This window comes from Chenopodium album, chromosome 12, assembly GCF_948465745.1.
Source record: "Chenopodium album chromosome 12, dcCheAlbu1.1, whole genome shotgun sequence".
Taxonomy (NCBI): domain Eukaryota; kingdom Viridiplantae; phylum Streptophyta; class Magnoliopsida; order Caryophyllales; family Amaranthaceae; genus Chenopodium; species Chenopodium album.
In genome coordinates, this window is record NC_137845.1 from 52,938,331 (window position 1) to 52,963,992 (window position 25,662).

At 34.7% G+C, this 25,662-nt stretch overlaps 1 protein-coding gene across 1 annotated transcript; it reads right to left on the reverse strand.

Moving 5' to 3' along the window:
* Nucleotides 1-3,688: 3,688 nt before the first annotated feature.
* Nucleotides 3,689-5,828, reverse strand: LOC145572612 (uncharacterized). The gene has a single exon (XM_081631569.1). It carries the CDS (start codon nt 5,490-5,492, stop codon nt 3,888-3,890), a length of 1,605 nt encoding a protein of 534 aa, XP_081487695.1. The 5' UTR covers nt 5,493-5,828; the 3' UTR covers nt 3,689-3,887.
* Nucleotides 5,829-25,662: the final 19,834 nt, after the last annotated feature.

The window sequence follows — 25,662 nt, forward strand, 5'->3', positions numbered from 1 at the left end:
GGGTCTGGTAAAGTATAACTAGGTCCAATAAGTTCAGATAAGAAAACTTATAAAAACTTATTATTGGTGTAAACTGAAATTGGATATCATTTTGACTCTATCACAACTTATTCTATCATTTTATTTTATCTGAACTTATTATGATTTTTTTTTCCGTAATTTTAGTGAAAATAATGTGAACAATATAATATAGAGCCTCAAATCAGTTTAATATTTCTATTATTTTGTAAACCATAAAATCATTTTTGGATCCCCCAACCTTGTAGATTCCAATACAATATAAACACAAGACATCCAATTCATATAAATTACTGCACCAGTGTACCACGTTCTACGCAATGTATGCAGCATCTTAAGATTGCAGCCAATGCTCACTCGTTCCAATGTTAATTTCTCAACGTTGGTAAAATAGGAAGTATAGTTTAACATTTACTAATAATTATATTCTTGTAATACAATATGAATATAAAATGTGTTCGTGCATACTGCATACTTATCAATGTAAGAAAAATTAACTGACTCGACCTTTACAAGCAGAATAACATTAACTAACTGTACCCATTGTCTATGGAACACATTTAATAGAGTACTTGATTTCTGATATTTCAGACTCAAATTTTGTACCAAAATACCAAAAGCTTAAAAGTGGTACAAACTTTGATTTTTAAGCATAGCATACTGTTATTTTAACTTGTAACGATGAACAAATCACTTTTATAATTAATTCAGTAGAGTTGTCTAATTAGGTCTATGATTAGTTTGTCAAATCATTGTTTATACTAGTATAAGTTCACTATTGAGTTGATCAAACTCTCAGTCTAGCCTGCTAGCCCGGCCCAACCCAACCCAAATTTTTGGCGAGTTTTGGACAGATTTTCAGCCCGAGTTTAATGAGGCCTAACAAGGCCCAGACATTTTATTTTGTGGAGGGCTTAGGTATGCATTTTTATAATATTTAGTTGATTATTTGGCTCGGCCCGAGTAAGTACCTGAGCCCAGCCCATCCTTTGATCACCTCTAGACTACTTCAGAGTCCGTATGAATTGAACACTTTAATTTTTTTTTTTTGGTTGACTTTTAATTTTGTTATGTCAGTCAAATCAGGTCAACTTTGGACATGTTTAACTAGTCTAAGTACTAAGTAGTTCTGTTTCAAAAAAAAAAAAAAAGTACTAAGTAGTTCAAAGGGTCAAGTGACCACCCCACCAAGAGGTGGTTATGGGTTGATTTGATTAGAACATCCTAAATCCCGCTATTAATCATATCATCCGATTTGAAGTACATTTCATGTCTAGGTCGATCTCATTTTACAATTAATGAATTTTGATGGGTCTAGGTTCGCCAAGCCCCAAAAACATATGAGCTAATTCAAATTTGTCTTGGTGTATCATATACCATAACATGACAATAGATCAAATAAATCAAGAATCTACAAATGCTAACCACATTTCATGATGTACAAATCATCTCTGTCCTCAAAACATTCATTTCACATAATATGCAATCATAAAACCAGCTTTTTAATGCCATTATTTGGTAAGAAATAGAATGCAATCAATGTGAAGAGACAATGCAGATGCCAAATATGATGAACTCACATGAAACCCAATCAAATAAAGGTGATGAATGTACTACTTAAAGCATATAAATCAATCAATCAATCAAAGCCTTAATCCCAATCAAATAAAGGTGATGCATATACTACTTAAAGCATACAGCATATTAAAATCACAGGCATTTTGTCAGTCAAAATATAAAATATACTTGTATTAATATTAATTTATTAACATTGGCAAAATACGTGGAAGAAAATGCTCTTAAACTAGAAGCATCACAGCACTCTGAAACTGGAATTATAATTATTAAGCAATGATTGTTACAGATCTACAGCTTTGCCACCACTCAATCATTGCTTTCTTAATACAGTTTGTTTTAACTAGTTCTCGTTGTGTTAATGAATGCAACTAGTAATTTCTGGGAAATTGCTTAAGATCACAGTATAGCACAATTTTAGATGGAATCGCTTTCACACCGCAGTAAGCACATTTCAAGTGCTATATGTTGATTATTAAAATAACTAACCAAGTATACTAATGTTAGCAATATGATCACGACCTTTGTAACATAACAATCATGACATAAATACAAACCTAATCCCTCTCCCTTACCCTATCAAGGCCTCAATGACTCGAATGCAAGGAGTAAAAGGTTGCGGGATCAAATTCTCATTCACGAAACTAGTTTAAGCCCTCAGATGTCTCATAGTATGACCAAATTCATCTCACTAGAGACAAACTTATGAAACGTTAATATATTTGACTAATCACATGATAAATTAAAACTGTCACAAACTCACATGGAAACATAATCAGCCAGGTTGACAAAACCCAACTTCACCTAAAACAAAACATGGTGAAAATTACAGTGAAGGACCACTCAATAAATATAAAGGATCCTATACATAAAAAAAGGGTATGTTTTTATAAAGACACAAAATGGAAAGTTTGATATACAACCAATTCCAACCCCCACCGGCCACCCCTACCCCAACCAAACCTTTTACTTTCATTTCCAGCTATTCAATGTCCTCAAGAGACCATCTAGGTCTTTAATGTGATAGTTACCAATATATCGGTAATCAATATCAACTACAGAAAAGGAAAAGAATGAAGGCAAAAAAATTCTCTATGTAGGGAAGGCTAGAGAAGCATAAAATAAATTCTTCAGCATAAGTACATGGAAATGTTCCTAGGCCCAACAAACTATTTCTTGATTAACCCCTTAAAACTCATCAAATCACGGTCTCGTTAGTACATTACCAATCATCAAGGGTTCCTAATTCCTTGGCAGTCGTTTTCAATCCATCTACGTAGGGGGAAATAATGATGTATCAAGGGGTAATATGGAAAAATTGCGAAACAATTGGCGGGCTGCAGTCAGCACATGGAGATTTCATATGCGGTTCTATCAATCTATTTCACTGTCAATCACAGCCATACTGCTCATTAAAAAGAACATGACAAATCAATTAAGGCCTATCAATGCACCAAAATGTCACAATTGTAGTGCAATTAGACCATTCTTAAAACCAACTAAATGTGGTTAGTTTTGATGCAAACGAAACAAACAGTGAAAAGGATTCTCCCTCCAACAGAATAAAGCATTGGCAATCAATTTCAACAAAGTTCCATGCACATTTGTTCCCTCTCCCTCTTATCTTCACTTTACTCATTGCCTTCCCTTTATCTTCTTTTATTGCGGGAGGAGAACGACTGAACGAGGGAATATGGGCGGGGGGTCAACATAAGCAGTTCAACATGAACCATTCATTGCTAAATAACACTAGTATAAGCATAAAAAATTCAATCTGGAAGACAATGCAGCTTATAATATTGGATTAGAAGAACTTTCGTCCAGCAAACGTGCCACAAATTGAAGCAGGGGAGCAAAATGTGGCACCATAACAGCATATAAACAAAGGAGAGACCATAGGAAAATGCAGTATCATGCCAATCCAGATGTGGTACGAAAACAACACTCAGCAACGAAAAACTAACAGCAAACATTTGGTTCAGAGATCCATCATCAAAACCAATTAAGAGTTTTCATCTTAGATACATAATCAAAGTATTATTTGCCAAGATAGTCAAGATTCCTCAGGATAAGGATATATCAACAACATTGAACGGAAACAATTAAATCAAAGAATATGGTATAACTGAATTGAGTGTAATTTTCATTTGCAAGTAAAGATCCTAAGACAACTTCTATGACTGAGAATTAATTGTGAAAATAAGAACATGAACAGCATTGCTGGTAAACAGAGTTATTTGGAGAAAATACAAGAAAAGCAATTAAGACATTCGAGTATGGTCTGTTACCAAAGATCACCACCATTGATGAACAAGAACGCCACGCTCTCTGAGGGAAGTAAACAGGTCCAAGCACTGATCGTACGTCTTCTCATACTTAGCACTCCGTTCACCCGGGCAACACCTCTGCCACCGGTTGTAATGGCACTCGAGGAAGATCTCATCGATCAAACATATTGCCCCAGTCTCAAACAACCTAGGGATAAGATCAAATTCGGTCCCTTCAACATCCATCTTCATCACCACAAAGTCTCTCTCAGTCACAGTAGCCTTCAACCACTCAGCAAAATCAAACCCTACAATCTCATCAACACCACTGGACACTCCATCATGCGATTGAACCGGCTTAATCCTTCCCATACCGCGCCCTTTACTCCCTTTCTCCACAGGATCATCCCCGGGATCGTGATTAACCTCGAAAAACAAGGACTCATTCTTAACCCAAGCAGCATAAGGCAACAAATTCACCCATTTCTTCTTAGCCTCATACTCTTTATGAAATGATTTATCAGCCTCAATGGCATAAACCTCGAACGTCTTGTTCTGTTTCGGGTATTGCTTCTTAAACCAGCTCCCAATACTCGAACCATAACTCCTAGCTCCTACATCTACATATATATACCTACTCTTAAAACTAATATCCACCATTGAAGGCAAATACTTGACATTCTGTATATTCTTTTTCAATGTAATCCAAGGTTTCAATGGCTCCACCTGAATCAATTCCTCGGCTTTTCGAACAATCTCCTGCTTATACCCCGGCACAACCGAGCATTCTTTACTACCACCACTATACACAATTGAACCAAATTCTTCCTTCTTCATCACAACCTCACGAATCATAACACTACTACCATCATCAACATAATTATCATCACCAATATAACCTTGAATTTCACGAGATTTAATAAATGTGCAACAATTGAATAAAGCAATTAAGGAATGTAAACTGTATGTATCGTTAGTTCTTGAGTGGATTACCAAATACCCTTCGGGCTTCAGCGTCCGCCCAATTTCGACCGCAATTTCTTCGAATTTGCTCAGACTATCAATCCTTCCACCACCGCCGTAGAACACGAAATCGAAGGTGTTATTCTCAAACGGCTGACGACGGCCGGAGTTTTTCATAGCCACCACTAGCGGCTTCGCCGCCATCTTCGCCACTCCGACGGCGTCGGAAATTCCGAGCTCCTTCAATGCGAGCACCTCCTGCCCTAACGGCGTATCAACGCACAAAGACTTCGATTCAGGAGAGAGAAAACCTTCGGCAATCAGATCCTGGAACACCGAGGAGTAGCATTGAACGGATTTCCGCCAGTTTTTGCTGGTGTAGAGGATGTTTTTCCGATCGTCGGAAACAGCCTCGGTAGAAACGACGGCGGCGGATGATACGGCGGCGATTGTCGTCGTTCCGGCGAAATTGAATGATTCCGGCATGGAAAAGAAGCAGAAATCGCCGACATCGCAGGATTCACCTCGGATTGTGACAACGTAAGCAAATCGAAAGCAGAAAATGAAGACACAAAATACCAAAATCTTCACCAGAAAGTTTCGTACAAAGCTCGGCTTCGCCGGTAACTCCATCAACACAGCTTCACCGCTGTGTGGAACCTTCTTCATATCAAATTTCCACAGAAAAAAAAAAATCCAAAAAATTTGTATAAAATTCAAAAAAAAAAAATCGATGAATTCCTCGCTTTACAATTGTTGATAAAAAATTTGTGTTTAATTAACAGGAAAAAAAAATGAACTATTAGAGAGAAGAAAAAAAAAACAGATTAGCGAGAGCAGAATCTGGCGGAGGTATGGTTAGCACCGACGAGAGAAACACGGGAAGAAGGAGAAGAAAAGAGAGGATACACCGGAAAATCAGGGGTAAATCGGGAAATCATGGTGGTTTTACGCCGGAGTTTTTCTCTCTCTCATACGTAAAGATACTGTATTAACATTAGAATTATTTTTTTTTATTTTTTTTTTGAGAAAAAGAATAATGGAGTTGGTTAGTTTACTCAGGAAGTATGGAGTTGAGTGAGAGAAGAAAAAAATGGAGAGAGAAAGAAGAAGAAGAAGGGAATAAAAAGGAGGAAAATGGAGGAGAGAGAAAAAGTGGCAGGATTACCGGAAGTTTCGGTGGTGACGCGTGATGAGTTGGAAAGGTAGGAGCTTGATTTATTGCCCATTCAGGTTTTGTGAATTTACGGTTTTGACATTACTAGCCGGTAGTCGGTTACCAGCCCCGGTATCAAGAAAGCGTGCTTGTGGATTAGTGTGTAGGGTAGCAAAACTGCGTATAAATGACTAAATTATTAAGGGTTTTTTTTTTTTTTTTTTTTTTTTTTAATTTTAAGAATGTGATTAAATTATTGGAAGCAAATCAATAATAACGTAGTAATTTAACAATGTGATTAAATTATTAGAAGTGTGTAATACTTGTTTCTGATTTTATTACGTATTATTGGTGAAAGATGATTATCTAAATATGTTTATTAAAATATAATTTCTCCTTTTTTTATTGTAAGCATTGGAGATTTCATGTTGTGGATCTCTATTTATATAAATTTGGATAAAAGTTTAGCCAACTTGTTCAATAAATAGGACTATTAGTTGCTTGATCAGGACCCTAACTTTATTGCAACGAGTCAGTAAAATGAATTTTTTGGATTGGTAAGTTGAATGTTGTATGCGATTAAAAAACGTAGAGAGTATATAAATTGATATTAAATCTGTTTAATGATAGGAGATTGGTGATTACTTCTTTAAAATGAAGTGTTAGAGTGATGAATTATTGGAGCAAATCAAATATTTTAAGAAAGTGATTAAATTATTGGAAGAGTGAACTTGTTGATGATTTTGTCACATATTTATGGTTAAATTATCGGTGAAGATTGAATGTATATGGAAATTTATATGAATTGGTCATTCTTTCTTTAAATGAAGGGTTAGGGTGAAGAACTATCCCATTTTTGTCAAAATCTTAGTGAGTGTAGCAAGGTGTACAACAATGACATCAAAATAACAATTGTAATTGACATTTAACTAACTCATAAAACAAAACAAATAGCAAGTAGTTAAACACTAACAATGGCAACTAATATAGCAACAAAAACATCAATGTCATCTACAATTGAATTTACATTTTATTAGGAAACAAATGTGATGTATGTATAGGTTTTTTCTTTTTTTTTTTTTTTTTTTTTGGTTGTTTTTTGGAAGGTATCCTTTACTTGCAAGTATTGTACCTTTACTTAATCAAGTAAGTGGGAGCTAGTAGTAAGTTTCATCATCTTTTCCATAAGTATTATAGTATGTAGTTAGTAAGCATCAATGGACTAAAAAACTTTTAATTTCTAAGTTTCGCTATGGCAATTGTCTAAGTTAAATAAACGAGCCAAAGCTTGAACAAATTATTGAATGCTTGGGTGAGCTTGGCTAGAGCTTAAGCTCGATTTTTCTTATCAACCTTAGCCAAAACAAGTTAATACACATAGCCAATAGCCACTATATATATATTACATTTACCCATCATTTAAGTGATCTAGCTCGTTTATATTTATAATTCTAACAATAACAAAATGAAGGTGAAAACAAGTATCAAGTAGGGGAATAAGGGCATGTTCTCATTGACTGAACTCAGCTGAACTGAACTGAACTGAACTCAGCTGAACTGAACTGAACTGAACTGAATATTTATAAGAGAAGGAAATTAGGAGCTGAACTGAACTAAACTAAATTGAGCTGAACTGAACTAAACTGAACTGAACTGAACTCAGCTGAACTGAACTGAACTGAACTGAATTTCAACGTAAGAGAACAGACCCTAAATGACCACATTTTACTTTCATAGTCACATACTCACATAATAGGTTCGTTTGTATTTTCTCTACTTTGTATTCAATGCTTGAGAGATTGTACTCTTGACATCATAGTGGTTTATTTTGTAGCTAATTCTTTGGACCATGCAATCAGAATCACTAGATCTTGAACAATAAAGAATTAAGATTATATATAATGGATATAAGATATTAAAAAATGATTTTCCATCAAGAATGGACCTTATAGTATCTTACAATTTTTAAAAAAGAATAAACTTCAGCCATTTATCAAATAATTAGCCAAAAGTGGTTATGTATTAATTAGACCGATCGAATTCAAATTTTAATTGGAGATCAAACCCTTTGAAACTTGGAAGGCGATGGCATTCATGTAGTTTAATTAGCATGTGATCAAAAGTCAAATCAAATATCTCCATGCAGCATCTTTGACCGACAATCAGATTAATGTAGCAATGTGGGTTATTTTATTTTGCAAGCAATTTTCATCTGCTAAAAGAGTATTGTTGCATCATGTATTTTTTGCATTACATTAAATAGTAGGAACGTCATGTAACATCAATGTAATACGATGTATAAATCATGCTGCATCTATTTGAGCTTTATACTATATATATGTATTTAACTATTTTTGGTTCATTAGAAATATTACAAAAGAATCAGGAAGACAATAAGTCTCTTCAACTATTAGCACCTGCCCTCCGAGAGTGAGGGATAATTCTAGTGGTTAGAGCTTTTCTTTCGGTTCCAGGAGATCCTGAAATCAATTCTCACCCCCGTCCTTGTGGCTCTCTAAATACAAAAATTAGCACCCTCCCTCCTCTGGTTTCATGTCATTCTCTCATTTATAAAAATTGTTAATGCCAAAGATCAAACACTTTTCGAAATGAAAAATATACTTATCAGAACTTAATCACCATTTCAACATATATTTATGGTATTACTATTCAGTATTTTAAATTAAATGACAATAACTTTACAAGAATTTAAACATTTAGCCGGACCTCCAACTAGTAATAGAAAGGAGTTTACATACAAGTATATTTGTTCTTATTATAATTTAATGAAAAAATTATATAAATATGAGTTAATTTCATTTCCAAAATAATTAAATACAAGTCTAATGGTGACCTTGAAAGGCACAAAGCTCGTCTTGTATAAGGGTTTTATAAATACAAGTTTAATGGTGACCTTAAAAGGCACAAAGCTCGTCTTGTATGTGGAGGCAAGTCGCAGGATGTTGATGTGGATTATGATGAGACTCGGTAGTTAAACCCTCTACTATTCATACTGTTCTTGGCTTAGCTATGGCTAAAAAGTGGTTGATTCATCAATTAGATGTTAAAAATGTCTTCTTAAATTGTGATTTGGAGGAAATTGTTTATATGCATCAATCTCCGGGTTTTGTTGATCGGAGAGCCCCCTTCTTTGTATGTCGACTGCGCAAGGCTCTATATAGATTGAAGCAAGCTCCTCAAGCTTGGTAACGTACCAGCTCTTTGCGAATTTTTTGGTCATATTGGGTTTTGTCATTGCTAAAAGTGATAACTCTCTTTTTACTTATTGACAAGGTGATAATATGGCATATTTGCTTCTTAACGTTGATGATAATATATTAGCTGTCTCTTCTTACAAGTTGCGTGAGAGGATCATATCTCAGTTGCAAACTAAGTTTCCTATGTCAGATTTGGGCATTCTGAGTTATTTTTTAGGGATTGCGGTGACCCGTACTCCTTTTTATTTGCTACTTTCTCGGAAAAAGTATGCACATGAGATTTTAGAGAGTGCATGTACTCTTGTAAACCTACATGGGCTACATTTACTCTAGTTGACACTAAGTCTAAACTTAGTGCAGATTCAGGACCATCTTTTTGAGATCCTACTTTATATCGCAGTTTAGCAGGTGCTCTTCAGTACCTTACTTTCACTATGCCTGATATTGTCTATGCAGTGCAACAGGTGTGTCTTTTTGTGCATGATCCCTGAGAATCTCATTATGATGCTTTGAAGCGCATTTTGCGCTATTTTCAAGGTATCATTGATCATGGCTTATATTTATATCTGTCTGCTTCTAATTGTTTGATAACCTACACTAACGCTGATTGGGGAAGTTGTCCCACTACCCGTCGTTCCACATCAAGTTATTGCTGCTTTCTTGGGGACAACCTCGTTTCTTGGTCATCTAAGAGTCAACCTACATTTCATTATCTAAATCGAGTGCAGAAGCAGAATATTGAGGCGTTGCAAATATTGTCTCTGAGTCTTATTGGCTTTGTAATCTTTTATTGGAGCTACATTATCCTCTTCGTCAGGCTACTACTGTTTATTGTGATAATGTCAGTGCTATCTATCAATCTATAACAACCCGGTACAATGCCAACGCACCAAACATGTGTAGATGGATATTCACTTTGTTAGAGAAAAAGTTGCATTGGGTCACGTGCGGGTTCTACATGTTCCTTCTAGATATCAATTTGCGGACATTTTCATGAAAGGTCTTCCACGAGACTTATTTTTGGAGTTTAGATCCTGTTTTAGCGTACGACCACCTCCCGCACGGTGTGATATGATAATATTTGTCGTAGATTATGATAGATTTTATGTATATTTTGTATCTTTATCGTACTAGGTTTCCTAACGTAATTAGGATTAGTATTGTAAACTCTATATATATTGATCAATGGACAATGGTACATACTCTAATTTGAAGAGTTATTTCGAAACCTAACATGATATCAAGAGCCAGAGTGACTCAAAAGTGAATCTCATCCACCCCTCCTTTCAAAGTGGAATATTAAACGTTGGGTATGGTGGGGCCCATGCTATATCCACATTTCAAGCCCAATGGATTCTCATGTAAGGGGGCGTGATAGAGTATATAAACCGATCCCGAGGTTCAACCATCACTTTAAGTTTTTGGTTGACTTAGTCCACTAATAATTTTGAATATCAAGCAATTATTTATCATGTCATGTCATGTCTTTCTTACTAAACGTAAAATTACATAAAGTTGTTGTCCGAGATAACCACTAGTTAAACCGTCTTAAATGGTGCTTTGTTTTTCTAATTTGCAAGTATAAGAATCATCTTTAAAATTATCTGTCGAAGATCTTTAATTTAAACACAAATTTCTATATTATATTCCTAAATGAAGTATATATGATGAACAAGTAGGCGTGAATGTTAAAACATTTCATATAATTCATTAGTTGGAGTTAATTGAGTGACGACTCTAGCCCAAATAGAGATGTGAACATCTTGTTTAAATGCCACCCTCCAAACATCAAGAGAGAATGTTATATACATCCAGATGCACGGTGTATTTAAGAGTATTTTTTACTGAGTACTCATTTTAATGATTAATGTTCATTTAATCATCAAGTAAAAAATACTTTTAAATGCACGATACAATGTACACTCGAAGTGAATGTATATAATTATTTTCATAACTAGGGATGTCAGTGGGGCGGGTCAAATAGGAGACTTGCCTCATCCCCGCCCCAATTGGGTGGGGATGGGTCTTGGTTTGGCGGGTGGTGGGGCGGGGATGGAGAAAAAAATTATACCCGCCATGGATGATGGGGCGGGGTGGATTTTACATTGTACCTGCTCCATCCCCGCCCTGCTTTGTACCCACCACACCCCCACATTACACCCACATCTATATATTTTTAAAAACAAAATTATATATTTTTATACTATTTTATAACAAAAAAAATATATGTAAAAAGATTAAAATTGTAGATATAATAATTGTAATACACTAATATTATAACTAAAAGAGTATATAATACTTCTTCAAAAAAAAAAAAAAAAGTGTAATATTAACAATTATTTTTTTTCTTGTAATCTATATTAATTATGTTGAATTGTGTATTGGGAGGTGGGGATTAGACGGGTCTTAAGTGGGAATAAAGTGGGGATGGATATCCAAGTGGGGGGTGGGACGGGGATGGTTTTGAAATTGTACCCGTCGGAGCGGGAAGGGGATGAATTTTGAACCTGTCGCGGGAATGGAGATGGGAACGAGGATGGGGATGAAAGTTTTTTGTGGGGATGGGATGTCCAACATCCGCCCCGCCCTATTAACGTCCTTATTCATAACCACGGCGTGTAGTATTAGCATGGGCTGCATGGAGCAATCAAGGCAATGTTGTTGGTCTGGGGTAGTGTAATCACAACTAACAAAAGGAGGGTACAGTATTGGTATTATTGGGTGGCCAGAGCTCAGGTGGCACTGCGGGGTTCTGACCGTTGCGATTGGTGGGGCTTCTTGAATGTTCATGTGACATGGAGGAGGGTAAAATCGGAAAACTAACTGTATCTGTCACGGCGGACAAACCGCATAAAGTTGACGGTGGGTCCAATTCTCTTTTTGTCAAATTCCATCCCAATTGAGTTGTTCTACAGACTGCCCACTGACACCATTTTTGGACCCACTTTTTAACCCACCTAAATACTCACCTGTCCATTTTTCTAGAGGTTATTATTAAGGCTATTAATTAACCATACTTTATTTTATCTGAAATGATGATTAAGGTTGTTTTAGTTGGTTTTTTTTATTAAGGCTATTAATTAACCATACTTATGATTAAGGTTGTTTTCGTTGGTTTTTTTTTCTTTTTTCTTTTATTTTTTTTTTATAAAACTTAAATAATGTAGATAAAATTATATTTTAGGTATTGGCCTGGGTATAATTTTGATTTCCATATAGATAATCCTCAAAAATGCTAATATTTATGAATTACAATATTTTTACAAAAAATTCTCGATATATTATCCACATAAACAAGTTTGTTGTGTTTTTATCCCTATATCTGAGGTAGTATTATTTTTAAAATCAGATCAACACAAAACCGTTACTTTGTGACTTTGTGCATGTAATTGGAAGAATTATTTCATCTAACAACTAAACCGCTAATTGAATTAGCGGTTTATAGGTAGGCCCTGTTCTGTTCACCTTATTTTCACTTATTTCAGGGTTAATAATAAATTCAAATAAGTTCAGATAAGGATTAATAAGTCCAGATAAGATAAGTTCAGGAAAAATAAGTTTAGATAAGTAGTGATAAGAGTTAATCAAGGCTACCAAGTTTAATTTATAACTAAAATAAATTCTACTAACGGCTAATAAGTTCAGATAAGATTAGATAAATTCAGATAAGTTTATATAAAATCAGATAATTAAGTTAAGATAAGTTCAGATAAGTAAAAATCATGTCAATAGAACACACCCTAATTAGCGGTTTACAACTAAATTGTAAGGAAAAAAATAATAAAAAATAAATGTCAAATTGGAAGGTGTAGGGAAAATTTTGTAAAAATCTAATTTGACAATTTTTGCATCTTTAAACTATTTTTATGGAAATCACTCTAAGACTTTTAACGACTAAGATAGCTAAAACCTCCATAAACATAAATAATGTAATTGAAATTGATAAACTAGTCATTTCATTTCAAAAAAAAAAAAAAAGGGTATTTTCTTAAGCAAATTAATGTGTTACTCTAACTTTTACTATTTCAATTTTTTTTTCCTTTTTTTGAACACAAACACCACGATTTTTTGACACAAACTTTGTAATTTTTATTATTTGAACTTATCTCATCTTATATTTTTTTCCATTTTTTTTACCATCTTTTAAAATTTTATATTCCATAGTCCGTACTTGTTAATACAAAACTTTGACCATTGATATTACGAGTATTAATTTGTTTCAATAAAAATTGTGGAATTCCCGTGTAATACTTAATACTTCTTAGTTCTTACCCCCACAAAATTATTTTTTTTGTACACATATATGATATATCTGTCTTCATTGCTTACAATGATCTCATAATAATATTACTCATATTGCATATTTTAACTTCATTTAAAAATATATACTTGTACGAAGTACAATATACAGAGTAGTGATCGAACTAACTATCAACCACAATATGCCTCTTAATTAGAGTGTATTCAACCTTTAATTATTTTTACAAAGGATCTAATCGTATAAAATCCACCCAAATCCCTTACCAAGTTCACCTAAGTTAACTACATAAGTACATAATTCATAGTAAAGTTGTATGAAATGGTGTTGGGATTTAAATTTGAAACATCTCCTGTCAAAATATTATCAATAATTCGTTATAAACTCTACATGTATAAATGTACTCCCTCCATCCTTTGATTAAAGTCTCATTTTATTTTATTATGTGAGTAATAAATATTAGAAATGACACTCTGATAAAAGAATGGAGGAAGTAATAATTGACCAAAACTATGCGCTATAAAAAACAAAAAGGACAAAATTGTTTTGTGCAAAAAACTAGGGCCTTATTTGTAAGTTTCATTAACCTTTTTCAGTTCGTCTAAGTTTGGAAGGCCGCTCGTGATCTTTTTGAAGACCGTTGGACGTTGGAATTTATGAAACTACTTTAGGCTTCTTGTAATTTTTACAATTTTACAGTAGTTATTTTCTTATGCTATTAATCCAAGTATTGCAGCTTTAATTGTGACTTTACTTAAGCCTTGTGGATAATTCAATAAGCATGTGCACCGTGCACATCATTGTATTCTAGCTAGCATTATTAATTAAGTACGTACAAAGTGTTAAGGATATGATTAATTGTCTAACTAGCTAGTTAACGTGTTTAATTATACTCCGTAATTTGTTTTTGCCTTTCAAGACATCTTGCCAAGCATCAATTACGGTAATTGATTTACAATCATTCTTGCGATTTATTGAATTAATTAATTAATTAATCTAAAGTACAAACTCATCATGTACATATGTATATTGTCCATACGTGTCGTGAGATAAAAATATATTCACATATTTCTTTTTTTTTTTTTAAATTTTTTTTTTTTTTTTTTTAATATGATGGCTCATGTACTCTATTTTTTAACTTCTTGTAGTAAATCTTCTAGGCTTAATAAAACTTTTTCTAAAATTATAGCCTTTATAGGAGCCAAACACATCTTTAGGCCCCGACTGCGCTCAACCCTGTCCATAATTATTAAGGTTTAATGGTAAAATTCGTGTTATTTTATTTTTAATCCTAAATAGTGAATTTATTATGAGTTGACAATTAAAATGAAGAAGTAAAAAATGTTACAAATTGGATTTATATGCACCCCATGTATAGTTTATACAATTAAAGTGAAGGAGTAAATGATGTCACAAATTTTATAAAAGAACATAACTTTTGTTGTATGTCGTATTAATGAAAAGTGATCCACTAGAACATGTCACTATGACACTATTAGGTGCATTAGAATTTTCCGTCGTCAAAGAAGGATCTCTTAATGTTTCTTTTGTCATTACTATTATGAAAAAGAATGGTGATACAAGTATAGGATATAAACAAATTTCTCACAAGGTACAATGTCCATACTATTAGTAACTAAATAACCTACATTAGCTATCTGGTCAGTTGCTCGATTTGTCTCGCAAAAGATGTACATCTTGTCTAACTTCTCAAATTTGTTAAGAAGAATATGAATGTCTACTACAATATAATCAATCTGCCACAGACCGTCCATAAACCTGTTAACTAAGTAAATGATGATTACAAGGTTGCCACCTTCAATTTGAATATTTTTTATGCCTCTTTCAATTGCAAGAAGAATACCCTTTTGTAGAGTCGATGTTTCGGCTTAAAGCTTTAGACCATGTTTGGTGAATAGCTTAAAGCTGAAACTGATTATGTTAGCTGATTTTGACTAGCTAATTGTATTAACTGATTTAACTAACTTATTTTATTAGCTGATTGTATAAAAGTGTTTGGTAAATAGCTGATAGTTTAAAGGTGATTGAGTATGTGAAATGACCAATAAGTTAATTGTGGGGTAGGTAATTTAGGTAAGATTTTAAATTAAATGGGGGTATAAGTGTCATTTCACCAAAATTAATGAATATTGAAAAAGCTCCTAAAAGAGCTTATTTAGTGGAATAAGCTCTTCAAATAAGCTTCCCACCAAATATCTTAAATTAGCTTATTTAATAGTTAATAAGCTAATATTGGTCAAATAAGCTAATTTTATTCAAATAAGCTGTTTACCAAACACAACCTTAGTATTGTCAAGATTGAAAGAACACGAGTTCTGAAGATTGTCGGTGCTAAGTGAGAACTCCTACTGCTACTGTTGAATAACACTATTACCAAATTGATAATGTGTTTTCACACGGTCACACCTTCAATCAATCACGATTAATTTTATAATTTTCGGGTAGTAGAAGCCTATAAGAGCATACACAATGGTTGCCCAACCCCATCTTGGTTATTGATTATTTTATTATTTTATCCATCTTCCATCTCACTTATAACCACTCTTATAACCATTTAATAACCAATGTATGCCAATAGTTAACCATAATATTTTGGTTATACATTTTCTCTCTCCTACTTTTACCCAACCCCACCACACAATTTATTACTTAAATTCTATTATTATTAAATAATGCATTTGGTAATAATCATTCAAAATTAATAATTATTTATTAGCATACATTAATTAGATAAAACCTCAAAAATTTAAAAATAATGCAATTTTGATATTAATTAGTACGTAATTAGTCGTTAATTAAGACACAAACAATAATTGTAACCCTACTACATTCCACAATAATAAAAATCATACATATATATTCTATCAAATGACAAAAGTCTTTGAAAGATAATAACGAACCGCGAACAAATACAAACACAATGATATAATATTGCGATTACACATCTATTAATGCATATTATTGTCCCTACTTTGAACACCGAATTTGAGCCACATATGTTCAACTAAGTCTTTCTTCAATGCTTTATGCATAGCTTCATCACGAACACGTGCTCTATTAGACATGTAAGTTTCCAAACTTGCAATTCGGTTGTTGCTATTTTGGAACTGAAAAGGCTCTTCATTATTTTCATTACTTGAAGACGCATTTGTAGCTTGATCATATTCATTTGGATCGTAATACGTTTTATATGTATCTCTTTCATCCTCAACAATCATATTGTGCATAATAATACACGCTATCATTATTTTTCCTAACATTGATGCGTCACGAGCTAGCGCTGGATTCCGTATTATTGCAAAACGAGCTTGTAATACTCTAAAAGCACGCTCAACATCCTTTCGTTTAGCTTCTTGTACTTTGGCAAATAGACCTTCTTTTTCATTTTGTGGTAGTGATATTGTAGGAATGAATGCCGCCCATTTAGGATATATACCATCAGTGAGATAATATCCCATATTGTATGTGCGACCATTCACAACATAGTTAATAGAGGGTGCACAACCTTCAAAAACATCATTAAACAATGGGGATCTATCAAGAACATTAATATCATTACGACTACCTGGTGTCCCAAAAAAGGCATGCCAGATCCAAAGATCATATGATGCCACAGCTTCCAAGATTAATGTGGGTTTACCTGGTCTTCCAGAAAACATACCTTTTAATCGAAGTGGACAGTTTTTCCACCTCCAATGCATACAATCAATAGAACCTAACATGCCAGGAAATCCACGACGTTCACCAATCCTTAGTAGTCTTACTAGATCTTCTTCATTGGGCTTTCGAAGGTATTCATCACTAAAGTAAGAGACTATTCCTTCCACAAAATGCTGAAGTGAATCTCTTGCAAGAGATGCACTAATCCGAATGTAGTCATCCACAGAATCAGCGGAGGTGCCATAAGCTATTAGTCTCATAGCCGCGGTGCATTTTTGTAATGCAGAGGCACCAAATCTTCCTGTAGCATCTTGTCTTTGCTGGAAGAAGGGATGACGTTCTTCTAAAGTTTGCTTAATTCGGAGAAATATATGTTTGTTCATGCGAAATCTCCGACGGAATAATTGTGGAGGGAACATAGGATAGTCGGTAAAGTAGTCATTCCATAAACGACTGTGTCCATCCTCACGATCCCTTGGAACGGGAACCCTTGGTGGCCTTGACACTTGATTAAACATTTGATATACTTCAGTGTTAAGTACATCAGTGAACAAAATTCACTATTACCTTTTCAGTGTTAAGTACATCAATGTCTAGTATTTAATATTTGCTTTTCAGTGTTGGGTACATCAAATACTTTACAGTGTAATGTAAATCAATGTACATCTTTTGCAGTGATATATCAAAGTGAATCAATAGGTTTAGTCAGATCAATAATAATTATATGTTATTATATACAAACTTTAATATATTGAATAATATTATTAAGCTTATAATACGATTATAAGAAGAGACATGTAATTTAACTTAATTTTTTTATTAATAATGACATTACAATATAAAATTCATTCACATCCTCAAACAACAACTTATTAAAAATATTCAAACTACAAATCAGACCTTAAGTACATAAAAAAGAACAATAAAAAAGGAATTATTTGAAATCAACCAACATTACGACTATAATCAACCATACACTAATACATTAGTCTGAGGGGAACAACTTCTTCAACAAAGTGCTCCTTAATTCTTGATCTTCCGAAGATAAGTTTGGCTTTGAATCGAGGTGTTTAAATAACTCCATATTAATTTTTCTTTGCTTCCTTGCTTCTTTCTCCCTTTCTAGTTGCAACCTTGTAAGTTCAACTTCATTTTCTGATTGCCTTATAAGGTTCATGTTCTGGGCAGTGTCCAACCATTGTTGCCATGCTCCACTTGGCATGTTTGGCACCTTGCTCTTTCCTTTATTTTTGCTAGATTCGTTGCTAGAAGGAAAGCCTGAATACCCAATATCACCACTGGTTGGTGTTTCTGGGTTTGATGAAGAGGAGTAGTTTCCAGCTTCATTGATACGAGATCTCTTTGAGTCACTTCCTTGAGTGGATGTCTTTTCCTTGCATTTTTTAACAACATCTTCACTTGGTTTCCATGCTTCATGTTGTTTTAAGATGTCCCAAACATGCTTGTCTTGAAAGGTTTTAGAGCATAATGAAGACTTTGTTTTGTCGTTAGCATATATACTATATGCTAATTTCATAACATCTTCATCATTCATACCACTTCCCTTTTTGATTCAGCATGAGCATGTGAGCCACAAAATTTAGAACATGAAGCATTAATCCTTCTCCAACGGTTTCTAAGTTGCTCCGTACCCCTCATTTTCAACAAATCTTCTCGTGTTACTGTAGGGAATATTTAAAGCATTACGATAACCCCAAACTTGAACCCCACTGTGATCATACACTAAAGTACGGTGGCGTTCCAAAGGGAAAGAAAAAGAGCAAAAAGAGTCGCCAACAAGTTTTAGGAACTTGTAAACCCAAAAGACAATCCAAAGGACCGTCAACTACTCCATAAGGTCTTGAACCAAATAGGGTCCGTGGATGAGGGTACGAATCCAATCTACAAAAGAAAGGACCCGCCCTATAAAATAGGCCTCTACTTTGTTCTGCTCGTATTCATGCGCGCTTTTCGAATAACATACAAACATTATATTGAACCTACCCTGTTTATCTATGTTGGTTGAATATTAATGCACAAATAATACTATTATTGGCGATCACTTGAGTTAAAATCACATTAACCTAAACCAGATTAATAATTATCTTATTAAGCGTGATTTCAAGTACAAATTCCCTTTAACAATCATAAAAGGTGTGATCAAGCAATAACAAAAAATATATATCAAGCAACATAATAAATAAAGCAATAATAATAATAACGATAATAGCATGATAAGGCATAATAAAGCTTAATAACAATAGCAAGATCCTAGGCATGATACTAATAAGATTAATAACAAACCCTAGTATGTCACTAAACAATAAAGATCAAAGCTTTAAACCTAACATGGTACTAACATGATATTAGAAAGAGTAAAGGCATCCTACACATGATTCTAGAAAGCATAAAATAACATCCTAACATGATACTAGGAATATAAAACATCCTAACATGATACTAGGAATATAAAACAATAATAATCATGCTTTCTACATTGAAAGAGAGTAATAAGATTACATACTTTGAAGCCTGGTACCTCTTTCTAATAACAAAATACACAAGTTAGTAAACTTCAATGAAAATAATAAACAATAATTAAAGAATCAAATTAAAATCAAATTAAACAAAGTTTTGACTAGTTTTGGACCAAACCCTCAGAAATTATCAACCTTTCACGTCTAGGGCGAAGGCAACTTCGAACTTGGCTAAGAGACTCTAAGTCTTGTGAATGCGGAATATTGTATTTGAAAAAAGGTTGTTTAGAAAGAGAGAGAAAGAAAAGAATTAAGTAATTCTTGAGAGGGAATAGAGAGAATTAAGAAAGAGTATTGAGAGTATTGTTTGTAGATGATTGTGAATGATTTCTGAAAACAGGAATCCGGACGCTATTTATAATGAAAATAATCCGGAAAAACATAGAATTTGATAAGGAATAAAACTCCACGCTGTCGCCAGGAATTGACTCTGTCGCGCGGCGACAGGGTCTGTCGCTCGGCGACAGGGTCTGTCGCGCGGCGACAGACTTGTCGTTTGGCGACAGCCTGTATTAGCGCGTTTTTCTTCACGCGGAATCCGATCTTTAATCAACTTGATCTACGGAATCCGTACAGAAGATAAAATATATTTTTAAGATAATAAAACAATATTTTATTCCAAATAAAAATCTTTTAAAAATAATTAATTATTAAATCTAATAATATTAGAATTAAAAGGAACTTTTTAGAAACTTCTAGAAAACTATAATTAATCCTAATAATTTTAGGAATAATAATTAGTATTGGGCCCTCCACTAGATCATTGGGCCGTATTAAAATAAATAACTGGGCCCAGTTTAGTATTTTGGCCATAACTTCCTCAATATTCATCGGAATCGGGCTTATAATGTATCATTGGAAAGGTCTCTTCGAGCTCCATCCATCTACACCATTATTGGACCCTTATCATGGACCAAAATAAACTGAAATGGACGTTTTCAAATAAATAAGGTCATTTTCAAAAACAGAGAGAAAAGAATTTAATTAAAACTAAACCGCAACACTCGACTTTCAAATCACTTTCACCTTATTCGATTATGTTTCGACGTGACAGGTATTCATCACTGGGTTTGGTTTTGGGGAGACACAAATGGGTGTCTACAGAAGCCCCCACTTTGACTGAGTTTGAAGAAACTTATGTTTCAAAAAACGAAAGTCAAAGTATCGATAGGGACGGAGAATGATTCAGAACATTCTGCGATTCCAAATCATTCTTATAACGCCGATACCTGCAAACTAATCATTAGTTAAAACAGATAAGAGAGTTAAGAAATGCGTATCTTGCACCGTCGAGCACACGTCTCTGAGCGTAACCGTTTTGCTGTTGCTTCTTTTGTTGTTGTGACAACCCCCACAGTGCCTCGTGAACGCCATCCTTGAAGATAACCATATGTCGTCGCCTTTAATATTCTTGGTGACAATCCTCCACAGTATTTCGGGAACATCGTCGAAAATAACTGTATGTCGTCATCTTCTAGGTGTGGCCATACGTCGCCACAGCAGTATGTCGCCGCTATAGACAATCTCTTCTTTACCTTGAGGGACCGCCGAAGGTGGCCTTGCTTCGCCATCCCCACCATTTGTGACACTACCTCGTCACGACCGTACTTCGCCGCTAAACAATTTCCCTTTATGTTGAGACATTGCCAAAGAATCACTTTACCTATTGACCCTTAATATCATTATTTATCATTGTTTTTTATATTTGTGCCGGTACTTTGGTGCTTTTGCCTTTGTGAACCATTACTTTGGCGCGTTTACTGAACCAATATTTCGGTGCCTTGAACCATTATTTCGGTGCCTTATTACGAGCCGCTCTTCTCGAATCTAGGTGACAACCTCCACAATCTTAGCGAATGTTGTCGAAGATCGCCCATCTTGTGCTATCTTCTCAAATCTTGATGACAACTTCCACAATCTTAGCGAAGGTCGTCGAAGATTTCCCATCTCGTGCTATCTTCCCAAATCTTGGTAACAACTTCCACAATCTTAGCGGGCGTTGTCGAAGATTGCTCATCTCGTGCTATCTTCTCAAATCAAGTGATAACCTTCACAATCTTAGCGAAAGCTATCAAAGAACGCTTCATCTTGAATCGTTCTTCTCAAATCTAATAATAACCTCCCCAATCATAGCGAAAGCTATTGAAGGTCGCTTCATCTCAAACCGTCCTTCTTAAATCCAAGCAATAGACTCTTTTTAATCTTAAAGCCCCCTGTTGAAGGCTTCGTCATCTCGAATCTTCAAATCTTCTTCTATCCTAGGAAATTGTTGTGAACCGTTACTTTGGTGCTTGCGATGAGCCAATACTTAGGCGCTTTAAGCTAAGTGAGACGATCTTTTGTCAGGTCGATCACTTAATGCAACTGCAATCAAGCTGATTAAATCATGTCAATTTTGCTTAAAGGGGCTAACTGGCGTACCAAGGAACCCAAAATTGCTGAGCCAGGTCCGCATAATCCAATATGGGGGGCCATACATTCTGTCGCTGCACTGGCGCATGCCAGAACTTCTGTCGCCGCGATATCGTTCTGAACTTTCAATTTGGTCGTTTCCTTACAACCAAATCTGCTCAAATCTTTTGCAAATTAAGGCTCTTCATCTCCATATAATTTTGCTCAAACTTCTCTCATCTTGAAAGAATCTCATATATCTATACTCGCGGTTTTTCGAAAAAATCCGGAAACATTCTTGCTCGCCGGAATGTACCTGCATCTATATTTTAGACTATAAGACTTTGCTCATCTTTTATTATCTTAGGGTTGACCTAAGGCTTAGTGTTGCTTGACTCATTGACTTGTCATGACTCGACTCAAATCGTTTGACACATGTGTTAGACTCAACTCGATGTGAACTTTGACTTAATGATGACTCACTATGTGTGACTCGTGTGTGCACTGGACTTGATGTGTACATGACTCAAAAACAAAAATTTTCCGTCATTTTTGTGGAGGGTACCGACTTTCTCTCGAAAAAAGAAAGATGCGAAAAAGAATCGAAGTGTTTGATGGTGCATGTTGAATGAGCTTGATCAAGTATATGCATTTGATACTATCCCTCAAGGTGCAAGGATTAATTCCTCCTAAACTATCTTAGTTGACTCGATTATGAAAGTATTTAGGTAACTTAGGCACAGAGGCTAAGTACTTCATACTTTGATACAATGATGATTATAAGTGATGAGTGATGTTGATATGACAAAGCATGCTTCAACATTATGTTAAGATTTCATGACAAAAGGTTCCTAATTGGAAGTCTATTTGGTCATGTATCTGTGCAGTGTGTGAAAGTGACACTAAAGTTAAGCTGCAAAGGCTAAGTGTATGGAGAAGTATTATTTGATAAGAGTCAAATAATGATGACTCTTAGGCTAGGTAGGCTAATGATGTAAGGATAAAGCCCCCAAGTCTAGCTCTAAGTAAATAGGGATGAGCATTGGAGATCCCTTGATATGATCATGGTGTAAGTGTGTGAATGTGAAAATGAATGCATTTTTATTATGGCCGCACCTCAATATGAGGTTGCCTACGTATCCGTTAGGAATCAGGCCAAACGTAGCTCTAGCCGAACCTCGCACAAGTGTGTGTATACCTCAAAAAGGCCTTTTTAAGGGTTGTAACGTGGTTAGGCTAAAGGTTAGAGAAGAAGGGGATAAAGGCTCAAGACCCTAGATAAGCCCCCGAGGTGTGTAACCTTACTTTTGAATCTTTTTTATTTTTTTATGCTTGAGTTTTTCTCTCTTTTGAGCTCTATATTTTTTTTTTGCTCTTCTTTTTTTGCTTTTGCATTTTTTCATATTCGCATTTTTTTTATAAGTGTGGGCAATCTCGATCATGCGGTCTATCACTCACTTGGCATTCATGTTTCTCAGGCACGGTACCGAGCACTCGATAAGAAACGCAATCTGAGACATGTTCTTATCAAAGATATTTTTATATCAAAGACATTGGAACACTTGCCCTTTTGTACACTTTTATTCATTTTTGCTTATTTTTATTTTATTTTTTTGAGATCACTCAAGCTTTTCATATTTGAAACTTGCATAAGTTACACACCATCCCATCCCAAGGTTAAGTAGATGTGGGTTGAAAAATGAAAGGTCTATTGTTAGACGAGGCTCAAAGTGGTTTATCAAGAAAAGGATTATATATTTAAAGGGTGAAAATGATATGACATGGCTACAAGAGGTGCCTCTAATCATTGGTATACCTTGTGCTTAATTCGGCGTTTTTTTTATTTATTTATTTATTTTATTTTTTTTTATATTTTATTTTTTTTGACAATGCAATGATCATATGCAAGAAAATAAAATGCTCATTTTATTAAAAGGGAAAAATAAAAACCTACAAAGTAAATCTAAGGAAAATGCAAGGTTCCTATGCTAGACTTATGGGGGAAATGTTTGAAAAAAGAAGAAGAAAGCATGAAATCTTAGTGAGAAGCTTGCCTTGTGTTTTGTCTCATCATTACTCCTTTTTTTTATTATTATTATTGTTGTCAATCACATGACTCGAACTCGATTCAACATGCATAGATGGGAAGAGATCATGAAAGAATGAAGGGAATGATATGTGTGGAAAAAGTATGTAGAGAGTGGGAAGATGATGTAGATGAAGAAGAATTAAGAATAGAATGGACCCCCAACTCAAATGACGGAAGAACGACTCATGCATGAACCTAAGACATGGTCATGGTGACATATACAAAGTGTGTGCTAAGACTAATGAGTGTAGGTGACATGTTAAGACTTGTGTCATGACCATGTGGCTAGACTATGTGACTAGACTTAAGCAAAGACTAAATTAAGACTTCACGTATGTGCACTAAACTGGACAGGCTGTGGTATTTTAGTTATACCTTTTGATCTGTGACTCTGATTGGGATGAAACCAACGCCAAATTAAAGATAAAACTCGGGGCTATAGATCCATAGGTTATTCGACTCGTGGTTCTTCCTAGAACTCTGGCTATGACCAAAACAAGTTGACGCATGTGCAGTATACGGGAATAAAAATCCGGGTTGACTAAAAGGAACTATGACTCGACTTTAGGCCTTTTTTTTTAGTTCAAATTAATTAATTAATTAATTAAACAAAGTCTTTGACTCTTAGTGTATGACCATTGGACTTTAAGTGCCTAATCTCAATTAAAGACTTAACATGGTTTGAACCATAAATAAAATGATAAACTGATTAGTAGACTGTGAATTAGACTCGTCGTGATGACTCGAGCAAGAAAACTGGACTGTCGCTAAAACAACAGGACTGTCGCCACTGTTTAGAGCCTGTCGCCAGACGACAAAACTGTCGCCAAGCGACAGACACTAAACTGCAGCGCCACAGTCCAAATTCCTGTGCCATTGCTGGAACATTAATCTGGACTGTTTCCAGTAATTTTACTCTAAATGGACATGCCTAAAGTCGTACTAAGTCGAATTGATTGATTTATTAGCCTTGAATTAATTCAAAATTAATTAATTAGACAAAGTCCTTTTAGTCATTAGTCAATTTATTTAGTTTTTAACACAAGTCAAACAAACGGTTAACACATATATAATAAATACAAGCAAGGGTGCACAAGTAGTTCACATAGTCACAAGATGAGTTTGCAACCTAACCATGGCTCTAGTTCTCTAAAGTTCGAGGATATGGGTTAAGTAAAAAAGGTCCATGGTTAAGAATCCATATGCATTGCACACAAGCCTACCGGGAGGGTTGGAGCGAATGGACAGGATTCCGCGAGTGCGTGATGAAATCGGACTCGACTCCATGGTTTGGTGGATTCACAAACATTACACATACCCAAATCTGAACTTTGCACATGATAGTGGGATATTCCATTGGGCAGGTGAAGCAGGAACCCCCAGAGGGTTATTTCCATATGTAGAACACATATGGGTTTAGAAAAGTGAGAAAATAACTCAATCAATAAGCAAAATCGAGCCAACAACACTAGAAATGGTCAAAGCAAGAAGGCAGACCCCTGGCTCGGT